Genomic DNA, 21,809 nt, shown 5'->3' with positions numbered 1-21,809 from the left:
ATATGGTGCGGGAGAAACCACTTTCATCCCCAGCATTCCTTGATTTCTTTTGATTACCACTTCCTACTCAAAGACTGCAATTTCTTAAGTGTGCTTCGGAATGACAAACACTCAAGGGCAGTGTTTAAAAGTTGATGATCGGTGTGAATTTCAGGAATGACTTTTCTCCCATACTTGATTGTTTTCAGCAGTAGGCGTTACTGTGACAAATTCCCAACTTTGTACTTGTACATGAGTAACTACGTATGGTGGCCTCACCATGCTGTTTCTAGAGCAATTTAATAAAACCTGGCAATATGTAGACTTATTTATGTAGAATTACAGCTACATTGCAGAACGCACATTTTGAAGCACGAGTACATGAGCTACGTAGTCTGGAATAGCTTTATCATTCTCTCGTAACCTGCATGCTGATTTGCAATTTCCTTTCCATCCTTTGTACTGCACTATAGCAAGCTCAGACGTACACCGTACTGCAAAGAACAACCAGTAGAAATGCACTCTCTCGCGTGTAAATTCTCTCTAAATTACTTTCACTTACATCTGGAAGGCCATACCTTGCTTGGTTGATTCTTTTCGATAGCTGTGTTTGCATGTTGGACAAAGTACTCACAAAAACTGCTGCTGCTGTTGTGTTTAATGGTAAGTCATATTTTCACAGTCTTTTTCATTTCTATAATTTTTAAGTACAATAGCATCTGAGCTGTTAAGAACAGAGGCAACTTGTGCACAACTGCGTTACATAACTGTTCAAACAAGCTAGGAAACATGGCTTGTCAGAAGTGCAGGTTTATGCTAACTGCTGCATGAACTAGAGGTGGGTCACAGAGTATTCCTGATACTTTGTCACTGATACACGCCTGTATCAGGAACGGCAAACGAGTACACTATTCAAGTATCAAGTACTTTAGTATCAGTTTGAATTCGCCTTGAACAACACCACGGTCAATGTGCGCAGAACCCGATCACAGATGACGGTCACTTGGGCGGAGCTTGTAAAAAGGGGAGGGAGCGGCACGACGAATAAGGGATAAAGAAGGGAAAGAATGTAGGGGAGAAAGCGCAGGGGAAGGCGTTGAAGGAGAGGCGCAGAGCGAAATTGTTACGAGTCGTTTTGTTTATTGTCCTACTTCAAAGTACGCTCAGTGCGCAGTGCGTGCTTCTTGCGAACACTGAAGACTCTAGTTAGTACGCTAATAGCGATACAAGACCAAGGACACTGGTTCTAGATCCATCATCCTTAGGTGATAGATATGTGGATCCACGATCTAGGGAGCAAAGCTAAAACACTGTCTCGTTAAATAATAAAACTAATGAAATTTTAATATTAAAAAGTACATTAATAAAAGAAATAATATTTATATTTGTGCACTAAACAACTATGAAAATGCAAATAAATTCTCAGTTGACCCTAATAACAGATGTAATCAACATATGGACTTTCTTTTTTTGAAAACAATTAGTAACTAGTGTTTCATACATTAAAAATTTACAATTTTATCAAAAATAAAAAATAAAAAACAGATAGGTACATTAGTGAGCATACTATATCAATAGACATTTGAGTTACATCAGGCAGATAGCAGTGCCAATATCGATAAAAAAAAAACACTTTGCAAGTTCAGTCACTATTTAACAAATAGTATTGCATTATAACTCAGTTTTTGTTTACACAAATTACACTTAGCAAACTCATTATTTTCCGTGAAAAAATTCCACACAAATGAAGTCTTTTTCCTGTACTTATCCATTCCTTATTTCACTATCAAGATACTAACTACAAAGCATGACAGCCCGCAACAATGTACATGGTGGTAATTAATACACGGCCAGGACGAACTGCAGTGAATGTTGAACTGATTGATACTGGCTGTATCAGGAGGGCATGAGAGTAACAGAGGTAGAGAATTACCGGGCGTGATAAATAATGTATCAGAGGTACCGATACCTTTTTACGCTGGTGATGACGGCACGGAGGATGTGTAACCTGTAACGAGAATGCTGATACCTTGTTGCATCCTGGGACCGCTACTGCTCTATCTGATACAGAAGTATCAGATACTTGTAACTAGTACATTACTGTATCAGTATCAGGTTGAAACAGATACCGAAAATTGCTGTAACAACCCACCTCTAGCATGAACTATGTTATGCACATAATGATATGTATTTATGTACAATATTTATTTAGCAGCAGAATGCAGTAGCTTATAATGTTAAAATAAGTTGTTAGTGTCTATACTGACCACACAGTTCCATGTAGCGAGGTAACTTGATTCAGAATTTACAGTGTCGGGAACTTCACTAGAAAATATGGTTTTGTCTGGGAAAAATATCATTCTCCAGATTGTTTCCGTTAAAAGCAAGTTTATATGCGAGAGAAAAATATTGACACAAACCTCTGAATATAGTACTATATATTTTATTGTTACTCAAATGAACTCATTATATAAATTTAAAGTTTTTCTATAACTATGTGTGGTGATAAAGCCACAATTGAACATTTTTATGTTACTATGCAGGAGAGATTGTACCTGGAATTGTGGAACCATTAACATTATATAATTATTTCTAAGCTGCTTTTCTGTTAAATATTATTGATTTATTATTATTATTTATGATGTTACATTTAGCCTAAATGAGTCAGAAATTGATTTTTTAGGTCAGGAAAAGTGAGGAATTTAACCCTGCGTTACTCCTTCATTGATCTCTGCTTACAATGTCATAAGTAAGAGACAGATGCACGTCAGGAAACTGTGATTGGGGGGGGGGGGGGGGGGGATCAATCCAAGGACAGTCGTAAGGAGCTATACCAGCATTTGCTGGCGTGATTCAGCTAACTGTAGGAAACCAAAATCAGGATGGATCAACCAACATTGATGGATCAACCAACATTTTACTACAAAACAACTAGTATGTACCAAGAAATAACATGTGAATAAACTTGAGTGTGAACTTTCTCTTCTGTACAATAAGTACATAGTTCTTGAAAACAAAAATAAAAATTCAGACAAAATTAATTTAAACTGTTCATAAGTTTACTAATATAAGTTGACAAAAGTTAAGAACTATTATTAGCACTAGGACTAGTGTTGAATCTAAGGAATGGCTTGTGAACCCAACTTCAATGAATATAACAACAATAACAATAAAAATAGTTTTTGAAAAAAGCCAGCGACCCTCCCTCCCCCTTCTCGGGCTACTAGATCCACAGATCCACCGTGACCAGAACTCACACCGGAGCGGTGGCGGTGAAACACGACGTGCGATGAAACGGACACACGAGCGCGGCCTATGCTGCGTTCACCCTGCGGTGGCGGCCAGAATGCAGCAGGTTGCGTTAGTCCGCAGGCTGCCTGGTGTTTTGAGTGCAAAATTGGTGTATTGGTGTGATATCACACAATGACAAGTGCAACAGAAGCAGTGAAAGCAAACATTGTGTTATATGATATGTCAGATCCTGAGTACAAGAATATCAGAAGAAAAGATGTGGTTTGGAATGAAATCGGCAAAACGCTAGGAATAGATGGTACGGTTGCTGCTCATCTTCGATTACAGCTGCAAGAAGTAATGTTTCCTCTACTAGGTCCGGTCGGTCCTTCTATGCGCAATGCAGAGACTCGTGTGCAAATATCACTACCGCCACCGCTCCGGTGTGCGAGAACCTTTGTCCTGAAGTAGGAACTGAAGCAATAAACCACTCATCACATACAATGTTACAGAATAATGAAGTTTGTACACAAGCATGGGCATGGCATAGATTTTATTTCATCACATAGACTGCGAGTTTATAGGTTACATAAAATCTCAGTTTCACAATTTTTCAAGTATGCAAAATACTGATGTGTACAAGGTTTAAAAATTTAAAGATTCATATAAAAAAAGGCAGGTCACACAGTGAGTTATTAAAAAATGTCCATGACATATGAGCATAACTCTAGCATGTTTCTTGCTACAGAAACATTAAAATTGAGAATCACCACCTTATAATACAGAAAAATATTTATGGAAATGTAAAACTGGAACGTAATAAAATAATGTAAAACAGCTAAAATTTACAAAAAATAAAATAAAATAAATGAACTGCTTTAATAATGACAATTTTTTTTACCTAGTTTTCTGGTTTCTGGACTGAATTTACCCCAGAATAAAATTTTTGTACATTAAGGTTTAATAAATTAGCTTTAGTTTCAATACTTGAGTAAGTTTCATTGAAAAAATATATAAAGAAAAGGTTCCAAAAAATTTTTTTGTGAATAAAATAAAAAAAATTAATATAGATGATATTACATAACTATATTACTGAGAACTGCCAACTGCTTCTTGGTAATGTTCTTAAGGGACAGAGTATTGAAATTCAATAGCATTAAGTAAAAAAAAAATACTGATCAGGTCCCACACGTGTTGGAAAATTTGAATAGCAATTAAAAATTAGAGCAGCCGTCCAGCACACCGATGTGGAGGACGCTGCTCGGTCCTAGTGGCGACCTCATTGTTGCAGCTTGGCCTTGAGCGTCTCTGCGATGGCGTCGAGGAAGTCCTGCGTGTTGAGGTACATCCCCTCCTTGACGTTGGGCAGCCCGTGGATGCACGCTGCCAGGTCCTTGGTCATCTTCCCGCCCTCGATGGTCTCCACACACGCTGCCTCCAGGCTCTGCGCGAACCTGCAACATTTCCATCTTCTGTCAGCTGTCGTGTCCATCCTGGTCCCTAGGCCCGCTGTTTCCCTGGCATGAGTGCAGTGTAACAAAGTGCTTCGAGTGGTGCCGGCGGCCGGTGTGAGGAACGACAGTGTAATCCGACCCGGACCGCGTACTGTCTCTCACGCATCTCGTGCGTCCCGCTCGCCGCGCGCCGGTGCGTGGGAGTCAGTCGTAGATCGCCTCTCATCCGCGACGGACGCGTCTGAGCGCTGCTCCGTGCTTCGCCGCTGGCAACTCTCAAGTGGTTAGCCGTTTAGCAGCCAGTGCCTTGACGACATGGACAGAACTAAGTGGCGTCTCGAGGGGTCGCTGTTGCCCTGCCCCCTGCTGCAAGCCACGAGGTGAGAACCCGTCCACTCCCCGAGTTCCAGGCTGGCCGGCGCTCTCGTCACGACAGGGGTCGGAGAGGCAGGTGTCGTACATATTTCGACTGAAACTTGCAAGTATTGATGAAACCACCATCATAAGTTAAATCAGCTACGAAGCAGCACTCTGAATGATAGCGATTTTCCCACATTATATATATAAAAAACATTATATATATTTTTAACAGAAATACCAAGTATGAAATTTAACCCGTTAGATAACAAGAAACACTGTTTTGAAATGAAAATGGGTAGTAAAGATAGAAATTACGGCAGAGCAGTGATGTGACCTAGCAGCCAAGGTCAACAACTGCAGTCCACTCGAAGCTATCTGGCTCAGTTAACAGCCGGATTACAGAACGTGCCGAACCATACAATTCCAGATTGAAACGTTATAAACTGTATCAAGTATCAACACAAACGCAGCTTCCAGCATAGTTACATTTCTTTATTAGAATTTTCATTTTGTTTTCTTCTTGTGTACTACATTTCGAGCATAACATTGTGCTGTTAATGTGCAGTAAGATATCGTGAAATGAGGCAAACGGAGCAATGCAAATTCACAATTCTGTTGGCCACTTTGCTCACCAGAGCATCAGCTGCTCTAACATTCTGCAAACCTGCTTTATTTTCTTTCTCACCGTTTTACAACTTGTTTGAAATTTTAATCCAACAAAACTAGTGGGTCACGCAGCCTCTCCATGCTTTGTGTCATTCAAAAAACATACAGTTTTGTTTTGCAGAACAAGGTTCTCAGTAATGGAGAGAGTCAAACATCCAAAATATTAAGGTGTAAAAATAACAGTAACAGACAAGAGGCACAAGATTATACCATCATGATTATGAATATAATGATTCACAACTGCTAATAGTACGGCAATATGCATACAAAAAAAATATATATTTTATTTCTGTCGTAGTGTGCTGCCAATTAGTACTTTTTGCACAATTCTAAAGTTGTATTTTTTTTTAATATTCTGTCGCCAGTCGTTTTATTTTCTTGCTGCAAGAACTTAAACTTTTTCCTCCTCCTGTACACTCCCGCTTAATCTTTGTCAGACCTGTCCCCCCAATCTTTCCCAGCCCTAGATCTGATTTTGCAGAGTCTTTTGCGAGTCAGGTCAGTGAAACATTTTATTCCTGTCTTGGTGCACGAACGTCGCCTGTAATTCGCCTCCGAGCCGTGACAAGAACTGCTATGTCCTGCAAGCTATCATGGCAGGCGGTTTCTAAGACCTCGCCTGACGTGAGCACTCCATGGCATGCGCTCGAGTCATTTTTACCAACGTCCAGTCACACCGCCGGGCTCAGTAAAGCCTAGGTACCACTGTCATCGCAGTTTCCACCCCCTCCCCTTCTCACACTGTGCAGAGCACTGACCGGCCAAGGTCGGCCTGCCTCAGTCTCGACAATAGTCTTGGAAAGTACATGCTTATGCCCCCTAGCGACAGAGTTACGAATTATTTCCCTGGGTGTTTGAACGCTCGCTGAACGCCTGCCCCTGGCGTCTCCCGCAGTAAACAGTACCCCGTAGTTCCTTCCCAAGCCACCAGAGCGTGGGCCTAGTCCCGTCCATAAGTACAATGCTTTAGCAGCCGCCTCGTGTGAGTCGACCTCTACTTGGTTCAGACACACCTCAGTAGGTCGCGCTGACACCAGCCAGTATCACAAACTTCGAGATATCGAAGTCTGCTTTTCTAGACAAGCCCCTCGGTAATCTTCGGAACCTTTCGGTCCGGAAGCCGAAGCCTCCCCCCCTTTCTTTTGATTGACTTCGCCTTTTAATTACGAGTCGCTGCCACCCCAAACAGACTGCGCGCTGTAACTCCAGACTGACCACACCGCATCGTCGGCATCAAGAAGTCACTCCGGTCATCTTTTTTAAGATGTAATCAGCTAGGCAAGGGATATGATTCCCACAACTTTAGTGATTAGCATTTAGTCAGTCTGTGTACCTTGTAGGAGTAGTCATGTTTTGTTATGCATAATTAATTATTTCTCTTCTTTTAAATAATGGAAATGTCTGCGACAACCGCGAGTTCCCGAGCTCCGCACCCGGGCTGATCCTGGAAGCCATCTCCCTGTATGACAGGGTCCAAGGGCCAGATGAGGTTCCAAGAGCCGGATGACTAGGGCCTCCTGACGTCCAGTTAGCAGGTCCACTTCGCCTAGCAATCGTCAAACCGCTAGTCCTTCAGTTTTTTTTAATATCTTTAGAATAGCATTGAATCACTACGTTGAACAGATCGGACAGCCAGAAATGTTTCTTTCAGGACTTTAATTGCTATACGTGTGCTGGGATTGCCACTTATTAACCTGTATATTGTTGCTGATTATATTTAACTGTACAATTAAGGGTCATTTTCTAATGAGGGCCAGCCCATTCTTTTTAAAATGTAATTTTAAATCCATGCCAATCTAGTTGCAGAATCTGAATACATTTGTCAATCAATTTATCAAATATTATTTTATTGTGAAAGTAATCAAAAATTAAATAAACATAGAGGTACTTTTACCTGGACGAAATCATTATTTTGCCTTTGAAACTAAAAGATACACTAGTTACCCCAGTCATCAAGAGAGAGAGAGAAGAGTGAAAAAATAATAACAGAACTTGGTTTACTCTGTTATGACTGAGGAGTGTAACAGTAGTTAACTATATATATAAGTGACCCTTATTATGTATATTAACAAAAAAAAGTTTTTAGGTTCCTTAAAGTTTGTTCAGAAACATTTTGCATAAACTATCATGTTCTCATATAATTTTTGAGTTGAAAAAACTACTAATCAGCTGTTGTGGGAGAATAATAACTATAAATGCTAGGAACGCGAGAGAGCAGGTTCGCAGCTGGCCGTCGCCTGCACGGCCACGCGCGCCCGGCCGGGTTACAGGGGTCGTCGCTACCTCCTTCCCCCCTCTGCTCCCGCGCATCCTCCGGGCGCCACAGAGTACTTCAGCAGCGACGCCGGCCTCCGCCACAGTTCTTGAGGCAACAGAGTCTAACGACAGTGAAGACCGGTGATCTCCGCAAGTGCGGTGACGGAGTTTTGGCAACAGAGTTCGGCGAGAGTTCCGCGGTAAGTTCCGCGAGAAGTGCCGCGTGAGTCCCAGAGTTCTGCGAGCGAGGGGAAGTGCAACGTCGGAGGAGGGTGAGAGACCCCTCTCGAGAGTGTGTGTGTGGACAGGCGCGAGGTGAGGGGTGAACCACTGTCGAGCCTAGCTCCAGTGAGGAGTGCTAACTGTGAACTTGACAAGACATTGAGTGACTTGAGAATAAACATTTTTAAGTGAGAGTAATTGTTGATTAGAACTTTTCAAAAACAATTATTTATTATTAATGTAATCATTAGAAATTAATAAAACTGTAATAAAATTTAATTGGGCTATCCCTTATGAACCCAGTTTACCCCACATTATAAAATCTTAACAATACTTATTAACACTACCAGCAAAGTTATGATTTAATGCAAAATTTCATCGAGTTAAATTAATTCAAAAGAATTCAATTGAAGACCAATTTTTTACATGTGGTGTGCACAGTTTTGTCCAGGGTCTGCTATCCTGCTGCTATGCACTTGAGTTCACAGTAAAGATTGAGCAGTTATTAGAAGAAGTTCTGTAGTAAGCAAGGCAACTAATATAGCTGCGATCTATACAGGCGTGAGAAAAACTGTGGAGAGGATTCTCAGACATATCATAACACGCATAACTCAACAAAGATGCAACCAAGAAGCACCTTTACCACACGGAATTACCCAAACCTCCAACAAATCCTTTACAAAATTTTATTAGCTAAAAATTACATATTTTCTAACTGTTCATTCTATCAAAATATGTGCACTGGTGCCAGATTTAATTACTTTGACAGGAAAGTTGTTATAAATAGGAAGTGTTACCAAACTGACATCTCTGGCTAAAACATTTTTAGACTGGTTTACTTAAAATGGTGAACCTTTAGTTCAGTTACAATTTAGTATGGTATTTTATCTACAAGTGAATAATAAATTATGTGATTTGTTCTGTTTACTAAATAAACTTCTAAAATATTCATTAAAATTAACACTATGAACATAGTCTAACTTACATAATGTAAATTTCCTTTCAATAAGGTATATTTAAGTTGGAGTTTTTCACGGTACTCTCATTTTCCCCACTCATCCATCAAAGCTCCATTTACATCCAATTACGTTTCAAAATCTCTAATGACCTTATGTCAAAGGACATTAAGGGCCTATCTGAGCACACGTGTGGTGCGCAGAGATTCAGAAAAACCCCTGCAATTTAAAGACTGCTTGAGAAATCAAAGTGGGGTCTGTTTACCATAAAAATATTTAAGATAACGCTGAGGGCAGATAAGTAGTTCTGTTTTTGTATAGTCACGCCTCCAGGTCCTGTAGACCGCCAGCACCACACAAGTTTTCCTGGGAACCCCGGCCCGGGTCTGTGACCGGCCACTAACCCCGGCCAGGGTCGGCCTGGCCCCGAGGCCACCACACTAGTACATTAGTACATTAGTACATTATGCCACCTGGCGGTAGTTCCCCTCGGAGTACGAACGCCCATGAAACGCCTGCCCTCTGGTGTCTCCCACAGTAACCAGTACCCAGTAGTTCCTTCCCAGGCCACCAGAGCGCTGGCCTAGTACTCCATAAGCCCCATGCTGCTACCAGCTGCCCCGCACGAGTCGACCTCTACTCAGTTCAGCTACACCTCAGTAGGTCACGCTGACATCGGGCAGCACAACCACTTAGAGATATCCAAGTCTGCCTTCCATGACGAGCACCTCGGTAATGTTCGGAACCTTTCAATTCGAGAGCCGAAGCCACCCCACCTATCTTTCGTTAAAGACGCTTTTAATTACGAGTCTCGACCATCCCTAACTTACTGCGATTCAGGGTTGACTGCATCGAACCGGGCATCATCGGGACGCCTCGCCGTGTTTTTCTCTTAAGGGGCCCGCCTACCTGGGCACACATACGGTGTGCAGAGCTTCAGGAAAAACAACGCGATTTCTAAACTATTCAAGTTATCCGAGTGGGGCCTATTTACGAATAGCATTTAAGAGTTCGCTGAGGGCCGAAAAGTACTTTTAATTTCGGATTAAGTTTTTAAGCTGTATTTTTAGAAGCGTTAAAATGCCTGAAACGCGTATTTTCAGAGTAATTTTTAGGCATAAAACAATCAGTACAGATTCTTGAAAGCACTTAAGGGGCTTGCATAACACCTTTATCTTCATTTCTCCGCCATATAATGTTACGGTCACCGCTCAAATTTCACAGTTATCCTGTGACGACGAGACGAATGCGCGCCAGTTCAGAGCCTTGCGCTTAGAGGCTATACCGCGCTGGAAGCACCAGCGAGCGTCGCGCTTATCATCCCGCCTCACTAACACACATACACCCCTGACGAGGCGGGCCCCTTAAGATGTGATCAGATTATACAAGGAACGTTTCCCAACATAGTAGTGTTTAGGCGTTAGTCAGTCCACGTAATTCTAGCTTAAGTAGTAATGTATTATTTATCGTAGATTATTTATTTTTTTGAGAATCATGGATCATCCACGTCGCGCTCGCCTGGTCAATCATCGGGCAGACCCTGGAAGACATCACCCTGTTTGGTGAGTTTTTAGAACCACCCCTCCCCCACCAGTCATCGTAACTAGAAGGTATTTTCTGCATATTCCACCTACTGTCTGGGAATCAGTCATAAACATATGTTGTGCCGGAAATTAGGAATATTGGCACTTTTTTTTTTAATTGTTAATATAATTTTAAATTATTTTTTGAAATTTTATTTTCTATATAATTTGGTTTCAAAAGGGTGATTTACACTTTGTTAGGCTGGTGTACTCTATGTAGTTAAACTTTTCTGCAGTAGCCAGAGGCACCTTTTCTCAGGGACCAATCTGATCTTTTGCAAGTCTAAGACGTCGTTGGCAGCCCGTTTGACATTTCTCCCGCTTACAGTCACGCCCGGGGCCTGTAACATTATTTCCCTGCATGACTAAAACTGCACTCAACAACTCTGGACGAGTTGTTACCTTTTCTCAGAGACGAGCTTACCATAGCTTTTCCCGTCACGCATACATCTTAGGTTCTCTCCTCGAAAGTCACATTAGGATGCTCGTTCCCAGCATCGTTGCTTTTTTTGTACACCCCCACACCTCCCAGCTCCCTCCGGTTCTCAGAATTTAGCCCAGGATCATTGCCCTGACGTGAACCCCGCCAGGCATCGGCCGACTTCAAGGACGATTTGCCATAGAAAAAAAAATGTGCAAAGATGGACCACACACAACATTTAGCGGCTGAACTAGTAACTTATTCTCTTGTCGCCAGCTCGTGGAGCTGACGCCCGCGACATCTGGTGGCGACTTTGCTAACCTCCCCGCTACCTACTCCTGTAGGCCGCCAGAGAGCACCATTGACTGCGCCATTAGCCCCAGGCTGTAGCAAACGTCTCGGGCGAGTCGATCCCTATTTGTTTCAGACACCCCTCAACAGGTAGTGCTAAAATCAGCCAGTGCTACCAACTTCGAGATATCGAAGTCAGAGTTTTCTGTGATTCCCACTCGGGGAACTTCAGAACCTTTCGGTCTGGACGCCCTAGCCTCCCCCACCACCTTTTGGATTGAGCATTACTTTTAATCACGAGATGCGGTCCTTCCGCGTCAGCATGTCACTGTAGATTTAGGTGATGGGTTTCCTTAGGGCAGTGGGCCTTTGTCGCATATTTTGTTTTTAATTAATACTGTTTGGACTTTACAATTTGTTTACAGCAAGCAAGGTTGTTATAGATTATGCAATGAAACTGGGGAAGCAATCTGCCCAGGCCTACATTAAGGAACCATCCAAGCATTTGCCAGAGTGATTTGGGCGTCCGGGGAGTTGCCACCCAGAGACGAGTTCAGGGGAGGCAGGCCCCACACATTCAATAAGGGCTGAGTTCTCGCCCCAGGATAACCCATTGTTGAATGCATGCAGAGTTAAGTCTCACATCAACAAACATAAGTTCACTATTCCAGAGATTTTTTTTTTTTTTTAAACAATAAAGAGATCAGAATACTCTTTAACTCTTAACCACCTTACATACTGGCTGGGATTGGTTACCTTGACAGAAGTAAGTGTTGCTGTAAATGGGTTTAACATGTTTCGGTACAGCACCATGGAAAACCAAACTCAGGATGATCGGACTAGTAAATGAACAACGTGTCCTCTGGAATGTGAATCCAGAGTCTTATCAGGTAGCTGTGTAGCTTCATTTCGGCTTGCCCTCGCAAATTACCGCACATTTTGAACATTCAATTTTTCCTAGTTTTTCCTGTGTCATGTTGGAAATGAGAAGGGTTGGTTTGACTGCCATCCATTGCTATAGTTTTGGAATCACCTCTCTTTCCCATCCTTTTGCTTTCACTGAAGCCTGGCGTCTTTGCGAGTTGTTGACACTGCCATTATCACACTAGGCCTTGATGGCCTAAGGTTTAATAAGTATCTGCTTCAAGCATAAGCATAGATGCCTGCCCCCCCCCCCCCTTCCTGGATTTAAAAAGCCCCTCACTGAGGGGGCCTGCTTTAACTTTAAAAAATTGTGACTGTGAAATGGGATTGATAAACGTAATAAAAACTGTGTTTTATGGACATCTGTCTGTATATTTTTAAGTTTGCATAAAGACCAAAATATGGGCAGCATACAACATACAAGCACCCTACCCAGCAATGACTTGCGTTGGTTAAAACTCCTGGGCCAAACGGGCTACCCTTGTGAATCCTACTGACTTGCACCCTTGGGTTCAAGCCTTTGACATTGACTGGCTTGGTTTAGTTGCAGCTTTTAAGAGGTATCTTTTAATGTTCATACATATGTTCATTCTGAATGATAATTAATTTTTAATCGTAAAGCAGTTTTGTTAATTTATTAACTGTAAAATTTTTCATAACTTATCACACGTCTATAGTGGTGCTGGACTTTGATATAATCTTCACAAGTTATAAACGAAATTTTTTTATCTTTCTGTTTTTTGTCCGACAGTATAGCTTGAGAGGCAACAACTATAGCTTATGAGAGACATCAAGTGGTGTTTGTGTGATAAAAATTAAAATAGTAATAAGATTCAATGTTATACTTGTGTGCGAGTGTGAATCTACTTCATACCACCCTAACAAACACATACATAAAAGGTTACCAAACTAATTATTCTACTCAGTTCACTCTTTGTTACAGTTGCTACTAATTTTATCAAGAAATAAATATAAAGGGGTTTTACAAAATAACATGTATTTTGGTACTGTTACATTATGGCACAAATACAATAAAATTATCCAATTTTTTTTAACATATACACAATATGAATATCAGTACAAATACTTTCTTAAAACAAAATTATATCAGGGAAAATAATTGATCGTGAAGCTAGAGACAACCCAGTATCTACACTAAGAGCCTCTTTTAGTTACTATCCTTCAATGTAACTAATGGTGGATGTTTCTAGGCTTATGACACAAACACAGATGTTGTTAGCTAGCTGAATTTCAGTTGGCAGGTTCGTATATTGTCATATCCAGAACCTCTCGATACATTCCCATTGGAAGAACAGCAGCAGGTTTGCTGAAAAGAAATGTCTGCAGACTAAGACTCAAAGCTTCTGCATCAGGAACCGGAATTCTGCGAATTCTGTGGGAGCTGCAAAATCCTATAGCCAGGAACGTTCTCACCAGCATCAGACTCGTAATAACTGCTCAGCATAGTCTTCATCTTTAAGCACTACAATACGGTATCGACCGATGCAACAGGAATCACTGGGTTAGAACAGACTCCCTGAATCTGACATAAATAAAATCAGATGTCTATAATTTTTTATACTAGTAAAGAGCTATCTATGTCAAGCTAGGTACGAATCTTCTTGTTGATCGTGCAGGGCTCCGAGGATTTGGAGACCCTCATATACACGAACGACGGCTTCGTTCCTTCAATGGCGGATCTCTTCGCTCTATTTTGTTATAAAATTAACTTCTATCGTTTAGTTTGTTGTGGCAACCAAGGAACAAGGCTGCTAACAGAATTGACTGAATTGGAGGAATGAAACCATCGAATAAACAACCATAAAATAAACTGTACTTGGTGCATGAAAATAATAAAATTGAATATTCAACCAAAGAAATATGTAGACGAGTCTACAACAAAAATTAAAATATAACCAAATTAATGACTACTTGCAATGAGATGTGGTATGCCACTCTAGTTCACTTACATACATGTATCATCAGATCAAATTGTGGATTAATTAAAAAATAATAGTTATGATGATAAAATATGAGAACAATTACTGTAAACATGCTAACTGTTTACAAACTGTACTAAGCCACAAAGGAATAAATTATCACAAAAATCACTAGTATCTTGTCTTCTCAACCTAAATTGTGTCATGTCCTTGTGAGTGTGGTAAAGAGATAGCAGTACAAAGGTACAGTAATTTACAGGTATAAGTGGTTAAGTAGTTAGGGATAGTGCCTACAATAGACAGCTTCGTATAACATGACACACTCCAGTGCTCTTGATTGAGGGCTGTTCGTTGACAGTAATTTTAAGTTTTTGCCAGCTTTTTGTTTAACGCTGGTTTCATCAAGCATAATTTTACCATACAGACTCAAGTTTTTTAACAACAGAATATGTACATTTAAATTAATTCAGTATCAAAATAAGTAAAATATGCCATACCAGAAAAAAATGTTCTGAAAATTCAAAATACAGAGAATTAAAAAAAAAATATATATATATATATATATATATATATATATATATATATATATATATAGTTTGTCACAAGTAAAGTTTAATATTTAACATCCTGCCGTTTATAAACATTCAATTAGATCTTTAAGTGGTGTATAGTTTTACATTCTGTTCCAAGGTTACAATTTTCTAATATTGAAGGATGTGCTCATAATTGTGATGATAAAAATAATGTACCAATACATAATTAGGATATAATATTGTTACAATTTTACTGCGGGTTCGTAAATCATAGCCCAATTAAAGATTTTTATCAAACTCAGTTTTATTGATGTGAAGAGGCTGCGCCGTCTTCTTGAGGTCGTGTCCCCACTCCCCCCCCCCCCCCCCCCCCGCCCAAGTTGTGTGACGTCGGCGCTCTCCCACCTGCATTCACAGAGCCGCGACTGAAGCGCCATCTATGTTTTTTATATAAGGGTGCGAGGCACTAGGCCTCGGGTGTCGCTTATCTGTCGCCTTCCCTGCCTGCGGGTACTGGTCGTCTGGGCTCCGTCATGGTCGGTAATTGACTTCTCGTTGCTTCTTTGCTTGTTGTAGCCATGTTTGGCGAACATAACGTAACGGGCTCTGTTCCCAGTAATTTTTAGTCCATTTCTAGAGCTAACTATTAACCCTTTACATAGTCTTACGTTGGGAACAACCCGATACCTTGCCGACTATAAACGTTGCTGATATTAGCTTTGCAATGTGGCCCCGCGGGATTGCCTATTACTAGGGACCCCAGAAAATGGTAAATAAAACTGGCTCATTTCGGTGTAAAAAAAATGACAAAAGCGGTGCAAAAAATCGGTGTAAAAATAAGCAAGCGGTGCTAAAAATCGGTGTAAAAATTTGGTGAAATACATTAAATTAAAATTGAAATTGGCAAACGAGGATTGTTTTGTTTCAATTTTTTTTAAATTTTAATATTAAACATAAAATTCACTCAGTTGGCAAACACTAAAAAGTTTTTAGTGTTTCTAGTTTTCTTCTTGGTCTTGTCTCCTTTACAGCCACAAATGGTGCTTAACTACTGCGCACACACAAAATAATAAATTTTTTTTTAAAAATGCAATAAAAATACTGAACCACAGAACCTTGAACATATTTATTTAACCAGGTCCTCATGTTTGGGTCATCTGCTTTTTCCAAAGGTATGTTTGCCCCCAACATCATTTCAACAAAGTCAATTATAAATTGTTGTTTGTTTACAACTATGTTTTTAGAAGTTTGCAAAGTAGCTCCTATAGACGTCTGTTTTGCAGTACCGGTAGTCGACGTTGATGCCGCACATAATTTTTTTTTATGAGTTGCGCTAGAAACGTGTTTTAGGCATGTGTCTCGACGCATCCAGTCCACACGAACGTTGCAAAACTTACACATTATTATCTTATCCTTAACATCAAATATATAAAATCCTTCCTGCTTCATCTCTCGTTCTCGATCGAAAACCGTAACTATTTTCGGCATCTTAACACAAAAATAAGCAAAATAAGAATCTAGTTAGATGCTTGGAAATTAATACAGAGTAACCGAGACGTCATAAAAAAAAACACTACTGCAAGCTGCACCGTAAAAACATTTATGCCGTAGTGGCACGCACACGAAAAAATATTGTGTTCGGCCAGAATGAAACTATTATGTATGCGTAAATATTGTGTTCGCTTCTGTGCGCTAGAATTTTTGAGAACTAATACCAACTACAAGAAAATTGTGTTCGTAACGCTGCTACATAGCGGCAACGTAAATATACACGTTTTCCGCCATGTTGGAACTACAATCGATTTCGTTACGCGATATCAATACAATCGATAGTAAGATTATTTACAGTATCCGACCAATGTAAACATTCTTGGTATCGGAAATTACGTGGATTTCGCGGAAAGTTTCGTGTTTTGTGAAAAAATATCAGATTTCGTGAAAAAGGTGAAATAGTGCCCAATTTCGCGGTATTTCGTGTATTTCGCGGTTCACCATTTTCTGGGGTCCCTACCTATTACCGTGGCTTGGCGTTTTTCTTGTCGAATTTAGCCATGTTTAAATAATATCTCTGTTTTTGATTTCCTTTAGCAACGTGCCAAGTTAAACTTGCTAGGGCCCCTGTACTATCCTTGTTGTTCGTCGTCTTGCATGTATGAGACGTTGTCCTAACGTAATTTTTCTAGTTTGCTCTTATATCACCGTCTCATACGCCAAAGCCCAACCGATCAGGCTTGTGTAATTGCGCAGACCCACGACGTCGTGTTTAATGAAAGGCCTTTCTGTATGTTTTCTGTACTAATTTACCTTGTTTTACTGAGCCATTTTATATTTTTCAGCACCTGCGTGTGCTTGTAATTTACCAAGAAACTATGTATATAATTTTTGGAGTATCTAAGCTAGCAAGCGTAATTGTGTACTTACACATGGATACTAATGAAATACTTGGAGTTCGCATTACACGTTTCAGATGACTTATGTATCTGCTGTTTGTTTGAGATTGCCATTATAAAGACGTTAAAGTCACTCTACTTACCTTATTTAAAGAAATAAATATAATAATTGTTTTAAATGTGCCTATGATCTGATTCAACTCAACCTCAGAAGCTTCTGTGTGTTCCATCTAGCTGGAATCATTCAATTTAATCATTTCAATTTAATTTGGTGTCTTCGTGCGCAAGTTATTAAGGTGGTGCGTCTCGTACCAACCACACTGCAAAATTCTGCGCTACTCTGCTAGGCAGAGTTTCTCTTCGGTTGTGTATTTTGTTTCAGAGACATGGGCTCCCCTGAGACAGCTTGGATATATCGTTTGCGGAAAGCGGAGCTGGCGGCTCACCTCGAGGAGAACGGCTTGCCCGTCTCACCAGGTGACACCGTCATGGCGATGCGGGCGCGGTTCGTGCAGTTCCTGCGAGACGAGTGTGACGTCTCGAGTGGAGAACAGCTGCGGCAGACCCCGGTGTCACTTAGTCAGCCTGACGGCTCCCTGTTCAGTCACAAATTATTTTTCTCGTCCTTGAAATCCGTACCCCTTTTGGACGGAAGTGAGGTCAAGGAAGTGCTTGATTTTATTATTGCAGCCGATCGGCTTTATAAGCTAAATTTAATTTACTCTCAAGACATTTTGAAGGCACTCCGCAGTAAATGTGTAGGTAATCATATGCAGCTTTTGACTGACGTCATCATGCAAGGACAGGACTTCGAGTCGTTTAAAAAACAGCTGGTGCATTTGATATGCCCTACTAGAGTTCTAGACGCCTGTAAGCGAGACTTAAAATTCTGATTTCAAAAGCCAGAGGAACCTGTTCCAGAGTATGTGAACTCTGTCACCGCTTATGTGGACGTGTTGGGCATTGGTATGCCGGAGGGCGAATTTGTGCAGTTAAATCTAGGTAATTTTTCCCCTCGAGTTTTGCAAAATTGCGCCATGTTGGCTACGCCTATGACGCTTAGAGAGTTGCGGGAATGGGGCAGTGAGGTCCAGAATAGGCTTGCTGCCTTGGATAAATATCAGACCGAATTCCTGTCGCAATTGCTTGATGCGGTCGACCGACGTTTTCATGAGACTCGTGACACACGCCGGCCCTTGCAACGGTCTTTCATAAACGCCGCGAAACTTGACACATTGAATAACAGCTGGTCTGGCTCAGCCACCGGTGTCTACGGGTTTCCCCCCGCCCACCACACTCAGCGCGCGACCTTGAACAATGCGCCAGTTTACGCGGCCAGGGATCAGTTACCTGCGCGCCTCGCTGGGAGTGGGTTTACAGCCACGGCGGGCGGTCGCCCGCCCAATGTAAGCGCGGCGGCCAGTGCTCCGGCCTTGACATTGAATGAAGGTCACTGCCAGGCCTTGCCTGCATCCGGCGGCAGCGCCGGTAGATGCGCTAATTGCTGTGCCTTTGGGCATGTGACGGCAAACTGTAGCGGCTCTAGAGTGGATATTTCACGTCGCAGGTGTTTTCGCTGTAAGCGCATTGGGCACTACAGAGACCAGTGTTCGGAAAACGCAAATTGACAGGGCGTCGTTTTTTGAAAAAATCCCGTCCCGTCTCCTTGCTTGCATTATTTGCCAGTCCACATTAGGGACAAGTTTTATCCCGCACTTGTAGATACTGGAGCCACACGCTCCGTCATTAGCGAGTCTTGTTTTCGATCCTTGCTCGACCAGTATCCCGCCGCAGTAGTGCATGTGCTCGCAGAGCCCGAAAATACTATATGCGTGGCGAATGGCGAGATCTTGCGCTGTGAACAGTCCGTGGTGTTGCATATTAAAATTCAGGGTTTTTCGTGGAACTGGTGTTTTCTAATAGTTCCTGGGCTCTCACCCAATTTAATTTTAAGTTTGAATTTTTTAAGTAAGACACGTTGCGTTTTAGATCTTTATCGTCATGAACTGTGTTTTGGCTTTGCTCCGAAAGTCAAAATTCTTTTGCGCCATGAGTCTAAAGAGCCGATTGTGTTGTTTAGTGCTGAGTTTTCGGATGGGGTGCGTGAACGCGCCATTGCTGATTTAGTGCATAATTTTTCTGATGTAATAAGTCGGAAATTGGGCAAATGTGACTTACTTCCCTATAAGTTTCACAGGTTGTCCAGCAAATATCTGGTTTCAAATTCCAGTACATTTCCCACATTCCCTAAAGTATTCAAGTACAGGCTTGCCTATCCTTCTAAACTTTATAAGTTAAATAAAAATACGTCTTGTAAATGCATTGTCTTAAAAAATTTTTAATTGCCAAAAATCTTATGGTTAGAAAAAATTACTAACCTTAAATAATGGCACTTAAGCTTTAATAAATATTTCAGGTAATAAATATCTACTTACTAAAACAAATTAATTGTTGACCAATAAAAAAATATGACCATGTACACCTAACTCAAGTGCTTTCAGAAAAGAAGTGTAGCCTAGGCCTACTACTAAAGTTTAGGTTGTTAGTATGTTAAATAAAATACAGTTTAAGAATATGTAGAAGCAATTATGTATCTTAATTATGTTTTATTATCTGTTTTCAGTAAGTCAAAATGTACTCAATGACATACTTCTGAACATAATAGTGCAAGTATGTCCGCAGTTAAAAAAACTTCCTACTATGTACCATTATTAGGGCCCCACTTTCATGGTAAATAAAATTAACAGATTTCGTCATAAAAATATCTCGATTTCGTCATAAAAATACTCATTTCGTCATAAAAAACTGCTCTCTAAAATCATGGAAAAAAATGTAAAAATACAAAACCAATACATAAAAATAGAAACCATGTTACAATCATAATCCTTAAATTATACTAGTGATTTTGAGTTCCATAAAAGTAATTTTAACACTATCAGAGTTTAAAAATCATTAAAAGAATAGGCCTACATGAATAAAAAAACATGTGTTTCCAGAATTGACAATTCAGTCTCCTAAAGTATTTTGAATTTCTTATCTCCGCCGGGTTTAATGAAAAGAGGAAGTTGAAGAGCATAGAATAAAAGTATTTTCGGAATTTTTAATTTTTTTTTAATAAATATTGCCCAACTATGAAAATTAAAAAATTCAATATCTCCTTATAAAATTAAGTATTTGAAATTTCTTATCCCGGCAGGGTTTAATGAAAAGAGAAAGTTAAAGAGCATATAATAAAAGTATTTTCGGATTTTTAACATTTTTTTTCGCAAATACCTACCGCATAACTACATATTTACCGCCTTCACTTTAAAATTCGAGTGCACGATCGAAAACAGTCACTACTTTAGGCATTTTGAGCATACAAGGCTTACATTTACACAAAATATCTTTCATACGAAAGCGTCATGATCTATGTAAACAATAACATAGACTTGCCTTTGTTTTTATTCTCCTCGTGATATGGCCGTAGTAGTAATCTGTGCAGCCAGAGATTAACTCACACGTTTTACAAAACATTTTTTGCAGGCGGTAATTTCATTTTAAGGTATCGATTCTCATATTAAATAAACCGTAAATGGGACAGAGTCGTATGGAAATGTTAAACTGATGAAATACAGGAAGAAAACTATGATTTTAAGCGTAAACGTGATAGCGAAGTATACAACTCGATTCTTGAATCGATACTTTCGAACTCAAAACGTCTCGCAAAAGTCATATTTATACAGTTGGTACCGAAGCCATTATGTTTGTTTTGATACATGAACGAAGACGAAAAGTGGTTAATAAAGTAGTCTTTAGGTGGGAAATTTGTATTTAGGAATCTGTACTGATTTTAAAATGTTGTCTATGTTGTTATTAATTTAATTGACCTTTCCAGTCAAAAAATCGTGTATAAGTAAGCAGATTTCTGGTTAATTTCACGAAAAGGGTTTTTTGTGTGGAATTTCGTGTTTTAATTAAAATTGCTAACATTTCGCGTTATTTCGCGGTTCGCGAAAATTTCAGTGCCCTAACCATTATATATAGCGTATAGTTAAATCAACAGTATATCATTATATATATACTTATCGTAAAGTACATTTAATTTCACATTGAAACACAGCAATTTCATAAACATTTTTCCTCAGATGTAAACATGGCCATGTACACTGTAATTTTTCTAATCTTAAAACATTGATATTAAAATATAAGGAACTAAAATACAATCTCATGATTTCATAATCCTAATCTATATTTAATTATACATTGAATAACACCAATAATTGTAAGTAATAAAGAAAAGACATTTTTCAAGAGAACCTTGTAATGTTGCAGAACCCTGCCCTCCTAATTAAATAATTTTTCTGTTAAACTATTTTCATGAATGTAAATATTTCTTAAAAAGTTTTTCTAATGATATTTTACCGTTTGTTATATATTTTAGGGTTGATATTTTTCACTTGCTGTGTTTTAAGAAGGTATTTTGTATTTTATTAGACATTTTTATTCACTACTATTTTTTATGTAATTATTCACAAAGAAGTCGCTGTTCTAGATTTTTGCCTGTTTAGGCCTACTTTTTCAGGTTATTTTTAATGATTTTAATTTGGTAAAGAAATTTGTA

General features: G+C 39.9%; 1 protein-coding gene across 1 annotated transcript in view; it reads right to left on the bottom strand.

Annotated features, from left to right (window-relative positions):
• Window positions 1-3,746: 3,746 nt before the first annotated feature.
• LOC134537923 (isocitrate dehydrogenase [NADP], mitochondrial-like) overlaps window positions 3,747-21,809 on the bottom strand; it is a 54,095-nt gene continuing 36,032 nt past the window's right edge. The window contains exon 9 of the mRNA XM_063378887.1: window positions 3,747-4,664. Within this exon, the coding sequence (XP_063234957.1) occupies window positions 4,490-4,664 (175 nt within the window). The 3' untranslated portion in view covers window positions 3,747-4,489. The remainder of the gene's footprint in view (window positions 4,665-21,809) is intronic.

The sequence above is a fragment of the Bacillus rossius genome, chromosome 12, assembly GCF_032445375.1.
Source record: "Bacillus rossius redtenbacheri isolate Brsri chromosome 12, Brsri_v3, whole genome shotgun sequence".
NCBI classification, from domain to species: Eukaryota; Metazoa; Arthropoda; class Insecta; order Phasmatodea; family Bacillidae; genus Bacillus; species Bacillus rossius.
This window is presented reverse-complemented; position numbering and strand designations above follow the sequence as displayed.